The sequence below is a fragment of the Pteropus vampyrus genome, unplaced genomic scaffold (assembly GCF_000151845.1).
Source record: "Pteropus vampyrus isolate Shadow unplaced genomic scaffold, Pvam_2.0 Scaffold104, whole genome shotgun sequence".
In the NCBI taxonomy this organism is placed as follows: domain Eukaryota; kingdom Metazoa; phylum Chordata; class Mammalia; order Chiroptera; family Pteropodidae; genus Pteropus; species Pteropus vampyrus.
In genome coordinates, this window is record NW_011888885.1 from 5,381,329 (window position 1) to 5,398,589 (window position 17,261).

Below are 17,261 nucleotides of genomic sequence, written 5' to 3' on the forward strand. Positions count from 1 at the left end.
GAGAAAAGGGCTTAGCACAGTGCCTGGCACCCCCTAAGCTATCACAGTGTGGTAGCTAATCGTTGATTTTTACATTATCTCCCCCCGCTGGCCTGCCTCCACTTCCAGCTCACCACCTCCAAGTCTGATCTCATCCCTCTCATTCCCTCATCACTGCTGGCACCACCTCCAGGGCTCCACGCTAAGCTAAACCCTGCAGTCATCCTACACCCCTCCTCCCTCAATGGTCAGCCAGTCCTCAAATCTTGTCAACCTCTTCAATTCTGCATCCTGAATAGTTCTCAATTTGGTCTTTGATCTTCATGCCCACTGCCCTCATCTCTCAACAGCCACATGAGGGATATCCTTGGCTTCGGGTTGCTGTCTCCAGTCCATTCTACACAGAGGAGCCAAGGGTTCTTCTTAAAATGCAAGTCTAAGCCCCTCCCTCTTCAGTTACTTTTACCCCTAAGGCTGAGGATAAAAGGCAAGCCCTCCATCCATCCCCGCCCCCTGCAGTCTCATTCATCTTCCTCTCTCGCCCCCCTCACTCCCCCCGCCCCGCAAAGCCTAACTGGCACTTTTACGCTGCTGCACCAACCACATCACCTCCTCCAGGAATCCTCCCGGTGCTCCCCGCCCGCGTGTGCTCTGCGGGTGCCGAGGTATCCTTGGTGAACCAGGCCTCACAGCACCGGGATTGTGAAGGCCTCCCCACTGGTCTTGTCCCCCTGACTACGCTGCGAACCCTGACCGCTGAGACCTAGTGGGTTCTGTATGTTCCCCGCGGTCCCCTCGGGCCTCGGAGCACACGATCACTCGGTGGACGTTTGTTGAATGGATGGATCAGGAACCCTTACGGACCTTGCGGAGGAAGCGGAAGCCTCGTGGGTCCCGGCAGCTTCCCACCGCCCCTACTCCCGCGGGCGGAGAAGTAACGGCAACTCGGAATCCCCTAGCCAGGCCACGGCGCGGGCCGCCTACTCCCCTCCCCGCGCGCCGCCTCCGCCCCTCCCTCCCCCTCCTCCCGCTCTTTGTCTCCCGGGCGCTGGGCCTCCCCGCCACGCGCCCCCCGCATCGCCCCTTCTGAGGGGACCCCCGCGGAGCCCCACCGACGCGACGCGACGCGTATAGGCCTGCCAGGCTGGGGGCCCGCGTCCGGCCGGGCTGGGCGGGCAGGTGGGGCGGGGAGCTCGCGCTCTCTCTCTCTCTCTCTCTCTCTCTCTCTCTCTCTCTCTCTCACACACACACACACACACACACACACACACACCGTACGGAGCATCCTGCCGGTCAGGTCTCCTGGTCCAGCCCCGCCCGCGCCTCCTGCTTACTGCAAACCTCCTTCTCTCCCACACTCCCCCCACCCTTCCCTCCAGTTCCTGGACCCTCCTCGCCGACCCCCACCCCACTCCCGGGATGGAGTGGACTGAGCCAGCCCGGAGCCCCCCGCGGCCGGGGTGACGGCACCCTCCACCCCGAGCATCATGGGCAGGAGGGGTTCCCCAGGCGATGGACGCTGAAGATGACTGATGCTGGAGGTAAGGAGCCGGGACTCTAAGGACTCTAAAGTGGACGGGGAAGCGGAGCTGGGAGGGGGTCACTCGGGCTCGTGGTGGGACCCCGAGTGGCTATAGCGGGGAAGCGACAAGGGCCTTTCTTCCCCCATCCCTAAGGGGGCCGCTCCGAGCTAGGGTGCTGGGCTGTAAGGGGAGGGGGCGGAGATAGGATTTGTGTCTCTAATCCTCTCCCTCCCGCCCCCAGCCCTGAGAAATTAATTTAAAAAACTGGTGTGGGGGAAGGGGGTGAGGGCTTAACTCTTTCTTGCCCGGCGCGGAGTTATACTGGTGAAGAGAAACTAGCCGCCCAGCTCTGTTTGGGGGCTAGGGGCCCTGGGAGTGCAGTAGGTGCCTTGTCTTCCACTCCCACTCCGTCTTCAGCGACGCTTGGAGGAGACATCAGACGCTTTCCGGGCGCCCCAAGACTGGGCCTATGGGAGAGGGGCTTGGCTTTCTCTAATTGCCTCTCCCTACCCCCAGCCTCTTCTCCAGGCCATTCGTTCCTGGCCTTTCCCGGTTGCACTTTTCTCCGTTGGTCCCTTTCTGCTCTCCCAGGGCCCCTTTCTGCCCCGCCGGGACTGCCCTCGCCCCCGCGGCGGATTCTCCTTCTCTCTTCACACCCCTCCCTTGGGCCTCACTCTGGGCTGCTGGTGGCCCTTCTCCACTACTGCTTTCCCTGGACCCACTCTGTCTTTATATCTATTTTTCTGCTCTTTCTTCCTTCTCTCTGCAGCCCTGTGGACTGAGCCCCTCACCAACCTGTCCATCGTGTGTCTGTTCCTACCCCCCATTCCCTCTCCAGGGTTGTGCCCCTTTCTTTCCTTTGCTTCTTACCCTGGGTCAGGAAGCTTTGATCTCACCTGCCTCCCTTTCTGCCAGAGAAAGGTCAAAAGTCCTTGGTGCTCCTTCTTCAGGAGCTGGAATTGGAAGGAGTGGCCCAGGAGAGTCAGAGTCTGGAGGAACAGGTTCACTTCTACCCTGTGGCAGTTACCTGGTCCGGTGTGTGTGTGTGTGTGTGTGTGTGTGTGTGTGTGTGTGTGTGTGTGTGTGTGTGTAGTATGAATAGGTCATGGGGTGGGTATCTAATTTTCTGTAGCTCAGTTCTGGAATGAGGGGGTTGATGGAGAAGGGCCTGGTGACCTACCTCCTGGGTATCTTCTTCCCAGAGTTCCCTGTGGGACAGTGTAGGGAGGGTCCCCTATACACACCCCAGGGCATTAGTTGTTGAAAGGAGGAAAAGAAAGCATTATGTGCTGAATCAGGATGGACTGGGCAGGGTGTGAACTGGAAGCCCCAGTCCACCCCAGAGAGTACCTGAAGGAGGATTCCATCCATAAGGACCTCCACCCCGGACTGGGACCTTGACTAAAGAACATATGGTGAAACTAACATAATACTGACTGTCAACTGTAATTGAAAAAAAAAAAAAAGACCACAGGGATCTGCGTCTCAGGTAGTCTAAGAGGGAAGGCACCTCTACTGCCCTTGGGGAGCCTCCAATCTTATCTTTAGAGAGTCCCTAGTTTGGCGGGGCATACTGGCCTCTCTCTTCAGGGAGTGCCCATCAGCTGTAGGGGAGATATGACCCAGTTAGGGAATCGATGAAGTATGAAAAATCCCTCATTTCCCAGTGGTTGGGGAAGGGTGGATTTAGAAATTATGTAGACAAATGGGAGGAGGGAGGGCTATCTAGGACAGCTTTCTGGAGGAGGTGGCAGCTGGGTCCTGATCAGATGAAGCTTTGTGATTGAATGAGCAAATTTGGTTTATTCTTAGGGGCAGCCTCCCTTCCCGTCTGGCCCTTCAGGACAGGAAGAGAGGTTCTAAAATGTCTTTGCTACTAGCACCCAGAGTTCAAGAATGGCAGGAGGGCCCATGTCCCTGGCCCCTTCTCATACCTCATTTTCTACTTTCAACCTCAAGCGTCCATGGAGCCTGGGGTGGAGGTGGTTTTGAAACTCCTCCCAGACCTAACCAATATGGACCAGCTCCCCTCTCCCTCCCTTTTTCCCTGCAATGTTCTTTCGTCGTGAGCACCCTCCAAAACTGCAGATCATCACCCACAATAGGGCTAAGGGGCAGGAGACCGGAGTCAAGGTTGTTCTGCCTCTTATCTCCTGCAATCTGTAAAGTGGGGAGACTAAGAATCCTTAGCCAGGCCAGCTCATGGTGAGATGATGTCTGCGTAAGAATAGAAGAGGAGAGTTGGAAAAGACCCCAGTAGGCATGTGGCCTCTCTCTCCTATACCTGCCAAATGTATAATCTTGCCCGGTGCCCAGGCAAGTAACTGGAGATCACATCCCAGCCATGCAGCGTGCCCCTGTCCTTGAACTTCCTTACTCTGCTTATCTGGAATTCTCCTGTCCTTCTAATACCCAAGCCTTGGTTCTGACTGTTACAATCCTATGTACTAGGAAGGCTGCCCAAATTGTTTAAGCTGCATATATCCTGCTTCTCTACCCGCCTTCCTTCTTGCTTTCCTCCAAATGACAACAACAACAACAAAACCAAACCCCTACCCATCCACACTTCTTTCCAGAATGTACTTGATGCGTCATAGAGATTTGGCCGTCCACTGTTGTGCTGTGAGTACTCCTCATACCCTCTGGCATCTGTGAGTCTGTCTGGAACTGTGATTTTGTCAAGAACAGTGGCCCTACTGCTGATAGCACCAGCTTCCTGAACAGCTTGTGTTCATGAAGGCAGGTGGCGAGCACACCAGTGACTGTGGGTGGGGGGAGGCAGGACTGAGTGATGGCTGGGAAGATGGATGAGTGGATGGTATGAACTGATAAATGCAAAGGTGGGTGGATGGATGGATGGGGGTAAGTATTGAATAGATGGATGGATGGATGGATGGATGGATGGATGGATGGATGGATGGATGGATGGAAAGATGGTTGAATAGATGGGTGATGAATGGGTGAATGAATGGATGGATGGATGGGCAAGTAGATAGATGGATAAGTAGAGAAGGAGATGGATGGATGGAATAACCTGAGTTCTGGTCCTGATTGTGCCATTAACTTGTTATGTGATCTTAGGCCAATCATTCTCCCATTTCTGCATTTGTAAAATGAGAGGATTGAGTTTAATATTCTCCAAGATTTCACCCAGATTTGATGTTGGATAACTCATGATGATTAAAAGTTTTTGGGGAAGGCAAAAGATGGAAAGGCCTAAGAGAGTGAGGGGGAAAAGTTTAGTACCTGAGTGGAGGCACACAGCAAATCAGCTGGGCCTACCACAGGACTCAGCCTGTGACTATATCCTGGACTTGCTCTCTGCCCCTGCCTTCTGCTTCTGTCTCCTGCTCCAACCCCCACAATCTGGGCTGTGGTTCAGATGACTTCCAGGTACTGGAGGAGGAGTTCTGAGGGAAGACCAGAGGCCAGGAACAGGCCATTGGCAGCTCCCTGGCCTCCACCAACCTGAACCTCTTATTCACGGCCTTTTTCCTCTCCTCCCCATTGTTCTCTCCAGCTCTCTTGAGTCATGGCTTCTTCAAAGTTCCGAGAACCCGTGGATGAGGTTTTTGGTAAGTGCTGTTTGGTCCTATCTCTAGCCAAGGCCACCGGGCATGGGGAAGTGGGAGGGAGGGGGTTGGAGTCCCTTGGAGACTTCGGGCTGTGTGTGTGTGTGTGTGTGTGTGTGTGTGTGTGTGTGTGTGTGTGTGTGTTGGCCTTACATCTTGATTCTTTGTCAGCACTATCTGAGTGGACATGCCAGTTACAACAGCAATATTTATAAGGATCCTCATTTATTAAGTGCTAGTCTCATGCCAGGTACTAGGGTAGCACCCCCATCTCACATGCACTGACTGTACCATTGAATCCTCATAAGAATGCTAACAAGTGTGCCCATTTTACAGACAAGGAACCTAGGGCATAGAGTACTGAAGTGACTTGCTTTAAAGATCACATGGCAAGTTAGTGGCAGAGCTGGGACTCCAGACTGCCTAACTCCCTGCTATCAGACACTGTGTTTGTAGACCTGTATCCCCCAGCACAGGTGACACGCATTACCTCTGAGTCACATAAATAAGGGACCTCACTCTGCACGGATGTACATGGAAACCAAATGCATAACACACACACAGCATCAATACACACTGAGGTACAAGCACATACAGGCCTGCACCATCCTTTACCCCCTGCAGTCTTTCTATTGTGTGGATAGGAGAAAGACCACCTGGTGGGGCAGAGTTCCCAGCATGCACAGGGGTAGAAAGGCAGTTTCCCAGCGGGATTTGGTAGAGGAGTCAGTGAGCAAAGGATCATGGGAGAACATGGAGGGAGAGATGGAGACAGAAAGAAGCCACCTGAAGCCTCTAACGTGTGCTGCCTTCAGGACTCACATTTGTGTATGTGTGGCCTCCAGGGGCTCTTGGGTGTGTAATGCCACAGAGCCTCCTAGCTTCTCCTCCCCTGCCTTTTCCTCATCTCTACCGTCTTTCCCCTCTCTTCTTCCCCCTCCCCTGCTCACTTCATTCTCCCGGCCTCATAGCCACAAGCCAGGCAATGCCAGGCACTGCTGCCTCCTGGCTCCTGGGGAATGCTGCTTCCCACTCACTCTCCCTGAGGCCGGCGAAGTGGAGGGTCTGCCTTTAGGACTCCTCGAGCCTTGAAACGCCGCTGGGCTTCAGATTCTGAGCTGCTCTAACTCCTCCGAGGCTTGGCCTGACCTCTGGCATGACAAAGAAGAGCTCCCCCTTTCTGGGGCTTTTTGGCCTTCACTCCTCCTCCTCCCACCCCAATCCTTCCTGTTTTCCTTCTCCATGACCTGCTGAGGTAGCTGCCTGCTCTGCCTGCTTCCTGATGTGAAAGGCAATGAAATATTCATGACTTCCCACTGCCCAGGGCCGGAGCAACTCCCCGGGGGTGGGGTGGTGGGGGGTGCGGTGGAGAGGAAAGGGATATGGAGGGAGGGATAGAATGAGGCAAGGGGGCCTGGTAGAGCAAGGGACTTAAGGAGAGGCTGGCCCCCTACCAGGTTCTCATGGGGCTTGCTCCCTAGATCCTCCAAAATAAGATGACCATGGTCCTGATGTGGCCCAGAGTCAGGAGCAAAGTGACCTTTTCCCTGGCCCAGGGTGGCTGGGCAGGAGCCGAGTGCTGGAGGGGTAGAGGATGCTCATCATCTCTCCTCCTTCCCCCAACTCCCCACACCCAAAGCTGCAAGAGCATTGGCCTGGGAGCCAACAGACCAGGATGCTACTTCCTCTGTACCCTGGACCGAACCTTTCCTCTCCCAGCCTCAGTTCCCCCACCTGTAAAATGAGGGGTTAGACTCACAAGTCACTCCCACCTAGGCCTCAGAGGAGGTATAGTGGGCTTGATAGTTACAACTGTGCCTCCGAAGCCAGGCTGCATGTAACCCTGGCCTGCTCCTCCCCAGCCATATGCCCTCAGGCAAATTAAGGCTGCCTGGGGATTCCTAGAGTCTCTTCCTCCTAGGGTTGTGGGGAGGTTTAAATGAGCTAGTAATTGTGAAGCAGTTAGAGTGGTTCCCGGTACAGTGAGACCTCAATAAGTATTAGATATTATTATTATTCTTTGGTCAGTCCTCGATCCTTGCTGCTTCCAGGCAGTGCCTGGAGATTCTGTGTCAGGGGCCAGGAGACAGAGGGCTCACTCACCCAGCTCAGCCCCAGGGTCTGGAAGCACCAGAATTGAAGCAGGAGCAGCTAAGGAACCAGAGCAGTGGTGTCAAGCCTGGGGTCCAAGATTGCAGCCCTTTGACAGAAACTCTCCCGTCTCCAAGCCCCCACCAGCTGCCCCTGGACAACTATAAGAGCCTCTCTGGTCTACCCTCCCCTTCAGCCAGGCAGTCCCCTCTCCTTGCAGGCTACACTGGCCCCTGCTGCTCCTCAGACAGTCCAAGCCCATGGCCACACCATCTTCCCTCCTCAGAAAGCTCTTTCTTGTTCTTTCTACAACCTTGGCTCTTTACTGTCATCCAGACCTCAGTCTGGCTACCTCGCTAAAACAGTAGCCCCCTCCATTCACTCCCTGTCTCCTTCGTCCATTTGACAAACATTACGGAGCTCCTAATGTGTGTCAGGCTCTGTTGTAGGCCCTGGGGAGACAGCAGCAAGCAAGCCAGACAAAGTCTCTGCCCTCACGGAGCTTGAATGCTAGCACAGGGGCAAGTAGAGGGTGCTGATAATGAAGCACACAGGACTGAACAAGGAACGCATTAGATGAGAGGAATGCTGTGCAGAGGATCAAAATGTGGGATGGGATGGAGTGTGGGCCTGTCCTCGTCGGCGACCCTCATCGGCGCCTGTGTGTATCTGGAGTCCATCTCTGCCTTGCTCTGCACCGGGCCACACAAGTGTGACTTTGCTTCAATTCGTCAAATACCTACTGAGTACCTACCTTCTATCAGGCCCTGTACCAGGTTCTCATGGGGCTTGGTAGACAGTCAAGGGCGTCACCCTCTGCTGTGTAGCTTGGCATAGGACACTCATTCCTGATCATATTGTAGTGGCAAGCCTGAAGAGGTATAGCTGTCCAGAGTAGGAGGGAGTGACACGTTGGAGTTGAGGGCCGGACAAAGAAGGGGTGGAGAGTGATGGAGCAGAGGGAGCGGCAAGAACATAGGGATGGAGGTAGGAAACGAAGGTAGAGGTCAGTGTCCAGGTATTGGTATAAGTGGTTTCATACTGTGCCCACTACCACCACCAACAGCTGGTGCTGTGAGCACTTACCAAGTCACAGGCATTATGGTGAAGCACTTTATATGGATTATCTTATTTAATGCTCACAACAACCCTATAAGGAAGATACTGCTATTATGACCCCATTTTACAGATGAGGAAGCCATTAGCTAAATGTAAGTAACTTGTTCAGGGCCATCCAGCCAGCTAGTGGCAGAACTGGATTCGGCCCAGGCCATCTGGCTTCAGGGCCTCTGCTCTTAACCTAAGACCATGCTGTTTGGAGGAGAGAATGTGGGCAACATGAGAAAGTGTGGCCTGGGCCCCCCAGGCCTTGAATGGAGGGCTGCGGGGCATGGACTTTATGTTGTTGGCTTTGGGACACCCACTTCCCAACCCTCCCCACCCTACACACAAGGGGTTTCAAAAACAGGAACGTATGGGACACAGTCAGAAATATGCTTTAGGAAGTTTCTCCTAGCTTGTGGAAAGTGGGTGGGGAGGCAGACCAGAGACAGGGAGCTGAGTATGGACAGATGCCAAAACCATGCTCTGGGATGAGAGGACTGAGGAAGGGAGGTGGGCGGCTGGCGAAGGCCTGAGCTAAGGCCATTCGGTCCTTTTGGAAAGAAGAGGCCAGATTCCAGGGGTGTGAGGAGGCAAATCTGTGTTTTAATTAAAATAATATTTACTAAGCACTATGTGCCAGGCACCATTCTATGCCTGTGTTAGAGCAATGAACAAAATAGAGACACATCTGCCCTCATGGAGCTGACATTCTGATGGATAGAGAGAGGCAATAAATGAAATAAGTAAAATATATAGTATGCCAGCAATGCTAAATAATATAGAAAAAAATAGGGATGAGGGTTCTGGGGTATTATAGATTGCGTGGTCGGAGATGTCCTCAGTGAGAGAGAACGTATTTAAGCCAAGGCCTGGAGGAGTTGAGGCAAGAATCATGCAGACATCTGTGGCAACAGCCTCGCAGGAAAGAGGAGAGGAAGCGCAAAGACCCTGAGGTACAGGCTAGGACTGCGAGAGGAAGAGCCAGGAGGCCAGAGTGGCTGGAGCGAAGGAGAGAACTAGAAGCTCAGGGAGGTAAGGGCAGCACAGACACAGTCTGGAAGGTCACCGAGAGACTTTGTTCGGCTCCAACTCTGTGTGAGATGGAAGTCACTGGAGGGTTCTGAGCAGAGAAGTGACACAAGCTGACATGTTTTATCAGAATCAGTCTGGTGGATGTGTTGAAAATAGACTGTAAATGGGAAAGGAAGGAGGAGGGAAGACCAGCTGGGAGGCAAGAGGCAATGGTGACCTAGACAGGGAGCTGTGAGGAGTTCTTCGTCTCCTCTCCCCTCCTTCCCTTTCCTCTTCTCTCCTCTCTTCTCCCCTACTTTTCTGTGCTCTCTCCCCTCTTTCTCTGCACACATACGCATGTATGTGAGTGAGTGTGCGTAAAAGACACACACACACGATATTGTGGGAAATCAAAAGTAGAGAGAGTAGCACAATGTACTCCATCATGCACTCATGTACTCGTCACTCAACCTCAACGATTGTCAACTCGTGGACAGTCTTGTTTCATCAATCCCCTTGCACACGCCAGTCTTCTTCACCTGGATCATTTTGGAATCTAATCCCAAACATCTCGTCATTTCACCATAAATATTTCAGTACATCTAGATATATTTCAGAAGTAGAGCTAACAGGAACCGAGGATGGATGAATTTGTAGGGTGAGAGGGAAAGAGAGGAATCAGGGATGACTCTAGGAGTTTGCCTTGAGCAGCTGGAAGGATGGAGCTACTATTTGCTGAGCTGGGCGGAATGGAAGGAGCAGCGTGGGGATGGGGAGTTCAGTTTTGACATGTTTGTTGAAGATGCCCAATGGATATCCAAATGGAAGTGTCAAGTAGGCAGCTGGACACATGAATGACAAACTGGGTCTGGGGTTCGGGGGGGGTGCAGGGCAGCTTGGAGCTGTCTGAATGGGCTGTCTGCGTGGATGATGGGGCCTTTTAATGAGCCAGGGAACACAGCAAAAGCCTGTCCGAGGCAAGATGATGGGTTTGTTTTGATGGATTGAGTTTGATGTGGCAATTTCCCTGCAGGTGCTGAGGTGCCCAGTCTTAGAATTCAGGGGAGGGGTCAGGGCTGGAAACAGACATAGGTAGTTGTAAAACTAGGAGAGTCACTAGGGTGGCTTAGAGGGTGTCTGCAGACAAGAGAAAGAGGAGCAAGCAATGCAGAATGGGCATGGGTGATGGGATGGGGATCCCTGAGATTATTCCAGGTGAAATGGAGAAGAAAGGTCTTAACCCATCCTGAAGTCTGGGAAGAACCTCTTCCGCCTGGAGACCCCAGTACCAAGCTCGGAGACTGAAAGACACTGCAGAGTGAGGGCTTCCTTCTTGGGTGGAACAAATGAAAAATGAAACTAGGAGCAATAGGGTTTATGCACAATCCATTGGGTTTGCCCACTCTTCCTCCACGGACTCATCCAGGACCCCAGGAAAGGAGAGACAGGCTTCTGGGGGACTGTGGACTTTCTTCCCTACCACTGCCTCTGCTGTCTCTGAGTGCGACCCTGAGCATGGCACAGCAAGCCAGTGTCCCCAACAGGGCCAATCTCTGGAGCCAGACTAGCCAGGCTCAAATCCTAGACCATTGCTAGCCGGTGGCTTTAGTCAAGATACTTAACCTCTCTGAGCCTCAGTTTACTCAGCTCTAAAATGTGCATAATAGCTGTCCCTAGTTTTCCAGGTTGTTTTGAGTAGGTGAGGTGATACATATACACTGTCTGGCACACAGTAGGTGCTTCTTCATTGTTACTATGATCTCTCCAGCCTCACCCCCCAGCCCTTCCCTCCACAAATCGACTCTCCAATTGCCCTGGGGGTGCCCCCTTTCCTCTACTCCCCTGCTTCTCAGCACTGCATATACCAGTTTTGCCAACCTCCTCTCATAAACTCCCACGCAGACCTTAAGACCCAGCTTTGGCGTGTCCTCCTCTGACCCATCCAAAGGGGATGGTCCTGCCCTCTGCTTGTGCGAGGTTCCATCACACTGCTCCATTTACCTGCTGACATGTCTGGTTCTCCCACAGACTATGAGAGATCCCGTTTCCCATCTCATCTGTACTCCTAGTGCCTGGCACTCGGAAACATTTGTTGAATGTCTGGGGTGTGAGTGCAGGTGGCCACTTGGAGGAGGCCTCTGGGCTTTCTGTCCTCATGTGTCTGGTCTCTGACCCCTTTGCCTGGTTTGCAGACTTGGACTTGGCTGTACCAGAAACGGTCAGACTGGACAGCAGTTTACACAAAGCCCGGGCCCAACTGCTGGCCAAGGGCCGGAGACACCGGCCCTCCCGCTCAAGGCTTCGGGACAGTGCCAGCTCTGCAGAGGATGGTGAAGGCTCCGATGGGCCCGGAGGCAAGGTTGGGGAAACCTACCCAAGCACATACCCCACCCACCCTTCTTGCCCCTCCAAACCGCCTTCCAGGGAAAGGACACCCCAGGCTTCTGACATAAATGCTCACAAACATTAGCTGTGTTCATTTCTGACTCTTTCCATCCTTTCAAAGAAGGGATTATCGTCCCCATCTCACAGATGAGGAAACTGAGGCTCTGAGAGGTTTGGTAACAAGGTCACACAGTAAGTGAAAAAGGCTGAATTCAACCCCAACCTAATGTGACTGAAAGCCTCAGTCTCTTGTCTCCCACCTCTCACTGCCCACCCCCCACCTCCCACCCCTCCTCTGCCTGGGGTTTGAAGGGCTCAGGAGTCCTGGCTCCCTGCTCAGAGGCTTCTGCGCAGTTTATTAGGTGAAACGGGATCCCGATCCCTCCCGGAAGCGGGGAGGAGGGTTGGCGGTGAACAGCTGTCCCCTCCCGCAGGTGACCGACGGCTGCGGGAGTCCCCTGCACCGGCTGCGCTCGCCTTTGCACTCGGGCCCGGGGTCCCCTGCCGGGGGTTCGTTCTGCCTGGATCCTCCCGGGTTGCGGCGCAGCCTGGACGAGGACGAACCGCCGCCCTCGCCGCTCACCCGATACCGGCCCTTGCACAACGCCGCCTCGCACGAAGGCCTGGCCGCCGCCTCCTGCTCGCCGCCGCGCTCTGCGCCCTCCTCCGACAGCTCGCCTAGCTTTGTGCGCCGCCACCCGCGCGCGGAGCCGCACAGCGAAGGTGAGCTGGGTCGGCGCGGCGCCCCCTGCTGGTGCGCTCGGGGACACAGAAGCGCTGGGCTGGGCAAGGTGGGACAGGGTGGCTTGGAGGGAAGAGGGGCGTTAACACCACACTTCATTCATTCGTCTACTGATCGTCTACGAAGAGCCAGACACTGCTGGGCACTGGACACACGAGCGAGCAAACAGAGGCAGTTCTCGTTCTCCCCTTGTGGTTTCGAGGAAGAACAATGAAATAATTCCTCATACTCTTGGGAGAAAGCAATCAAATCATCCCTTAATGTATAGTTACAAGCTGTTGTAAATGCTATACAAGAAACGTGCACGGTGGTGGGAGAGGACCCATCAGGGTGAAAGGACCTAGTTGGAAGCACCCTGGAAGACTTCTCTGAGGAAGTGACAGGTGAAGCAAGAGTGGAAGGCTGGTTAGAAGTCAGCCAAGGTAAAATTAATAGTAAATAGTAGTGGTCTCTACCTTTTCAGAATGGTTTACGGTTTGCACAAGGATTTTATAAACATTCGATTAGGTCCCATGAAATAGGCAGGTATTATTTGAGATGAAGAATGCTGAGCGAGTTACAGTGACTTGTCTTAGGTCACACAGCTAGTGAAGGGCACCAGAGGCAGGTTGTACGATTCGAGAGAATTTCTACCACCTCACCCTGGCAGCTAAATGAGGCAGGCAGGCCACCACACAGGCTGTTCTCTTTTCCTCTTCCCCAAAAGATGACAGCCGGGATGCCAGCCCACCTGAGCCTGCCAGCCCCACCATCGGCCTGGATAAGAAGACTCGCCGAAAGTTCCTGGACCTGGGGTGAGTGGAGGAGGGGCCAGAACCAAAAGCTTGGAGCTGTCGGGGTACAGCATAGCACAGTGGGCAACACCACCCCACTTCCCTGCCCTTCCCACAGGGTCACCTTACGCCGAGCATCCACTAGCAAGAGCCGGAAGGACAAGGGCAGCAACCGCCTGTCCATGGGCAGCAGGTAAGAGGTACCCATGGCACCTCAGCCACAGCTTCTGCCTATAGCTCCCTGTGAGCCCAGCTCTCCCCTCGGTGCCCACACCTATGCAGGGTGCTTTCTCCACAGGGAGTCAGTGGAGGGATCCAGCAGGTCAGGGGGCTCCCCGTTCCTGCCCTTTTCCTGGTTCACAGACAGTGGCAAGGGCTCGGCATCCTCCGGCAGTACCACCTCCCCTGCCTGCTCCCCTAAACATGAGAGCTTCAGCCCTAAGAAGTCAGCCTCTCAGGTAAGTCCATGGCCTTCTTGCCCCTATACTGGCTCTCAGGCTCAGGTGACATGATGGCATACTTAACTCTGGCTCGGGCTAGGATCCAGGCATTCCTAGAGTTCATTTGTCCATCCATGGAATCATTCAATGATTCATTCATTCATCCATGAGTTTATGTATTCACTTGTTCACTCATTCATATTTAGAGTAGTTCATTTGTTGATTCATTCACTGCTTCATTCAATGCACATCAGTGAACACTATGATTCCCCTAGTGTATACCCAGCCTGAGGTCTCCTCCATTCCTGCTAACTCTTCTGCCTGGCTCAGTGCTAGCCCCACATCCTGTCTTAGGAACTGGGCTACCTGTGTTGTGGGCTAAGGTTTGGGGTATACAGAGATGAGTAGGACCCCAGCCAAGCTAGTGTTCACAACCCTGTGGGAGAAGTGAGACTGAGTAACAGAAACAACGAGTGTCTGCTTATGTTCACACAGCACTCTACAGTTTATAAAACTCCAAAGGCATGTTTGTGCTTTACATTCACAAAGGCATAGTGAAGTAGGGAGGGTAGGCATGTCCACCCCCATTGTACAGATGACCAAATGAAGGCCCAGAGAGAAGGCACTTGCCCACAGTTGTGCATAGATCGAATTGCCAGGCTCTCTATGACCCCCATCTCAATGCTTGTTCTGTGGGTCTTTTCCTTATGCGCAGCTGGGGCAGAGGAGAAACTGGGAATTCGGGAGAGAAGGGGTCCCTTCTGACTTCAGACTTCCTTCTTTACTCCCTCCTAGCATGCCCTCCCTTTCTTCCTTCCCTTATGCTGAGCCCTGGGGCTACCATAGTGAATAAACACAGCTCAGGCCTTTATAGAGCTCACAGTCCAGTGAGGACAAGGACCTCTAATCAGGAACTTACTAGCCAGGGCGCTAGAGGCCATGGTGGGGAGGCTCAAGGCAAGGACCCCTGACCCAGCCTGGAGGAATCCTGGTTGACTGCCTGTAGGAACTGACATCTAGTCTGAGATCTTCATTCCTACTAACTATTCTGCCTGGCTCAGTTCTAGCCCCATGTCCTCCCAGAGGCCTCAGATACTAATGCCTCGCATGAGTCACCATGTCATATGTGCCTGCCCAGTTCCAGGTTCATGCATAGGGTGCACTGAGCAACTGCTGGTACCTAGTCCAGGACTTCATCTCCTTCTAGATGAGGGTGGGTGGGTTAGGGGGGGACTCCCTTGGGCTGGGGGCAAGCATTCTCCTCAGTGGCATGCACCCTCTCCTGTCTAGGAATCCACTCTGAGTGATGACTCCACACCCCCCAGCAGCAGCCCCAAGATTCCAAGTGGTCCCCGGCAGGAGGCCAAGTGTTCTTACCCCTACCACACGCTGTCCCAGTCTTCAGATGAGGTGAGCAAGCCCTGGCCTCTGACTCTGCCAGGTGTGCAGGGCAAAGGACACGTATTCCCCCCTTACTCTCCTTGGTCTCCACCCCAGTTCCTGGATGAACCTCTCCCCGCTGTCCACCATTGGACCAGTCAGCAGGTGGGCCAGTGGCTGCACAGCCTCAACCTGGAGCAGTACGCTGCCGAGTTTGCCGCTCGGCAGGTGGACGGGCCGCAGCTTCTGCAGCTGGATGGAAGCAAGCTGAAGGTGGGTCATAGTAGAAGGGCCCCAAGGGAGCCAGAGCCTGAAGTAATTTTCAAAGATTAGGATCCCCTCATCCTGACCTCATCACTCCCTCTGAGGCCACTGCCCTGACCTCTGACTTCTAGGCAAGGTCCTTGGCCTAATCACTGCACCCTAGCATGAGTCTTCAGTCTGACTTGAAACTGAAGCTCAGTTTGGTTTGACCTTCAAGCTCCAGCCTAAGTCTCCAGGGCTAGCATATCATCTGACTCTTGATTCTGATAAGACTCCTGGTATCGTGGGAAGCAGGTCTCTCCCCTAATCACCTTGTCTGATTCTTAGTCTTGGAGGCCGGTTGTAGTAGGGAGCGATTTGGGGGATGGGGGCTCTGATCTCTGTGCTGGCAGGTTTCTGGCCTGTTCCTACCCTCTGCTCAGTTGCTTGGGGAAGGGGTGGAGAGGAGAGTCCCCCAGGAAGTCTCTGGAATGGGGAGAGGCCTCCCCAACTACCAGCAGTGTGACCTTGGGCAAGTTGCTCTCCATCTCTGGGCCTCAGGGGAATGGCAGGGTCATGCTAAGGCTGAAATCTTAAGTGGAGAAATGGAAGCCAAAAATTGTGGGAAAGGGGATGGGGGTTGGCAAAGGTCCTGGTACTCTCCATCCTCATCTCTCCCAACCACTTGCATTCCAAAGTCTTGCCCTGAGGGTCCTGATCTATCTGTAAGTCTGGGAGGTAGAGGCTACATTTCAGAGAGGACTGGCAGAGCTCCAGAGAGAGTACGCTTGGGGCACGAAGAACCTGGGGGTGGTTCCTGAGCGCTTTCCCTCACCCTCGATTCCTTCCCTAGAGCCTGGGGCTCAGCAGCTCACATGACCGGGCACTGGTGAAGCGGAAGGTGAAGGAGCTGGCAGCGGCTGCTGAGAAGGAGCGTAAGGCTCAGGAGAAGGCTGCACGGCAGCGCGAGAAGCTCTGGCGCAGGGAGCAGGAGGCCAAGAAGAGCTAGGGGAGGGTGAGGCAGGCACGGCGGGCACAGGCCTCCCCAGGGAGGCAGGGCCTGGGCACCAAGCTTGGGCTGGCCTGGCCCCGCGCTCTCAGGGGGTACATGCCCTCTCTCACCCTGTCAGTCTGTCTGGACCTAGATCCTCCAGGAAGGGACACGCCAGGGAGAGGGCCCAGTAATAAATCGATTTCAAGGACTCATTTGGCACGAAGTTCCTGGGGGAGGTGGCAGATCATGGGAAAAGGGCAAAGAGACCAGAGCTGAAGCCAGTCTAGGGGCCCGGAGGCACCTGGGTCAGTCTGACCCTCTGCCCTCAGGCCACGGTGGTGCTTGGGCAGCAGTGAGTTAGGATGCCTGCCTGCCTGCCTTCCAGAGGCCCTGAGACGGGGCTGGGGTCCCAGGATCCCAGGGCGCAGAGAGGTGGTTGAGCATCTAGGCAGTTATTAGGTGGATGGAGTTGTTCCTCTCCACCTCTCTAAGGTGGCTGTGTGTAGGGAGAGCTCTGTTCTGTCCCCGAGGAGGCTGGTGGGCACTACAGCAAGCTGCACTCGGGGCAGACTCTCAGTCGGCCTCAGTGAGAGAGCAGAGAAAGCAGCATGGCTATCCCATGAGGTCTTTGCAAGGACCTCAGAAGGGAGGATGAAACCCTCCTCCTTTTCCCCTTCTCTGTCCTGTAGTCTCATTGGTGAGATGACATCCCTACAGGTCCGCCCCTCCTAGAGTCCAGTCAGGCTGGGCTGTGGCTTGCTCTCCAAGCCAGGTCCACTTCTGCTGCTTCCTCAGAGGGCACCTGAGCCCTCCCTGCGGACAGCACAAACTTGGGAGCTGGTAGGGACGAAAGACATTTCTTACCAATGCCTAGGTGAGACTGAACTGGTGAATTCTCACTCTAGTGAAGCAGAAGCAAATCTAGGTCTCCTGGAAGCTGCTAGATCGGAAAGGTTTACCAGCCCTCCCTCAACTGCTCTGGTCCCCAGCAGGATCTCAGTGGGCTCCAGAACTGGAAGTCAGT

The 17,261-nt window shown here is 54.2% G+C and overlaps 1 protein-coding gene across 4 annotated transcripts; it reads left to right on the plus strand.

Moving 5' to 3' along the window:
- Nucleotides 1-1,013: 1,013 nt before the first annotated feature.
- Nucleotides 1,014-16,707, plus strand: SAMD14 (sterile alpha motif domain containing 14). Of its 4 annotated transcripts, none has more exons than XM_023533566.1 (10): nucleotides 1,014-1,158; nucleotides 1,359-1,520; nucleotides 5,023-5,077; nucleotides 11,473-11,639; nucleotides 12,100-12,388; nucleotides 13,114-13,201; nucleotides 13,299-13,373; nucleotides 13,479-13,638; nucleotides 14,911-15,273; nucleotides 16,097-16,707. In XM_023533566.1, the coding sequence occupies exons 3-10, from the start codon at nucleotides 5,035-5,037 to the stop codon at nucleotides 16,250-16,252; spliced, it is 1,341 nt and encodes a 446-aa protein (XP_023389334.1). In that variant the 5' UTR covers nucleotides 1,014-1,158; nucleotides 1,359-1,520; nucleotides 5,023-5,034; the 3' UTR covers nucleotides 16,253-16,707. The 4 variants fall into 4 exon arrangements, with proteins under 4 accessions (XP_023389334.1, XP_011363379.1, XP_023389335.1 ...); XM_011365078.2 differs by lacking the exon at nucleotides 1,014-1,158 and having other exon boundaries at nucleotides 1,180-1,520; nucleotides 14,911-15,030; nucleotides 15,118-15,273; XM_011365077.2 differs by lacking the exon at nucleotides 1,014-1,158 and having other exon boundaries at nucleotides 1,179-1,520.
- Nucleotides 16,708-17,261: the final 554 nt, after the last annotated feature.

Bases quoted from the DNA above. Each gene is read 5' to 3' on its own strand.
- SAMD14 (XM_023533566.1), top strand. From the start codon at position 5,035: ATGGCTTCTTCAAAGTTCCGAGAACCCGTGGATGAGGTTTTTG. The intron at 11,640-12,099 runs GTTGGGGAAACC...CCCCTCCCGCAG, and splicing joins CCGATGGGCCCGGAGGCAAG to GTGACCGACGGCTGCGGGAG. The intron at 15,274-16,096 runs GTGGGTCATAGT...TTCCTTCCCTAG, and splicing joins TGGATGGAAGCAAGCTGAAG to AGCCTGGGGCTCAGCAGCTC.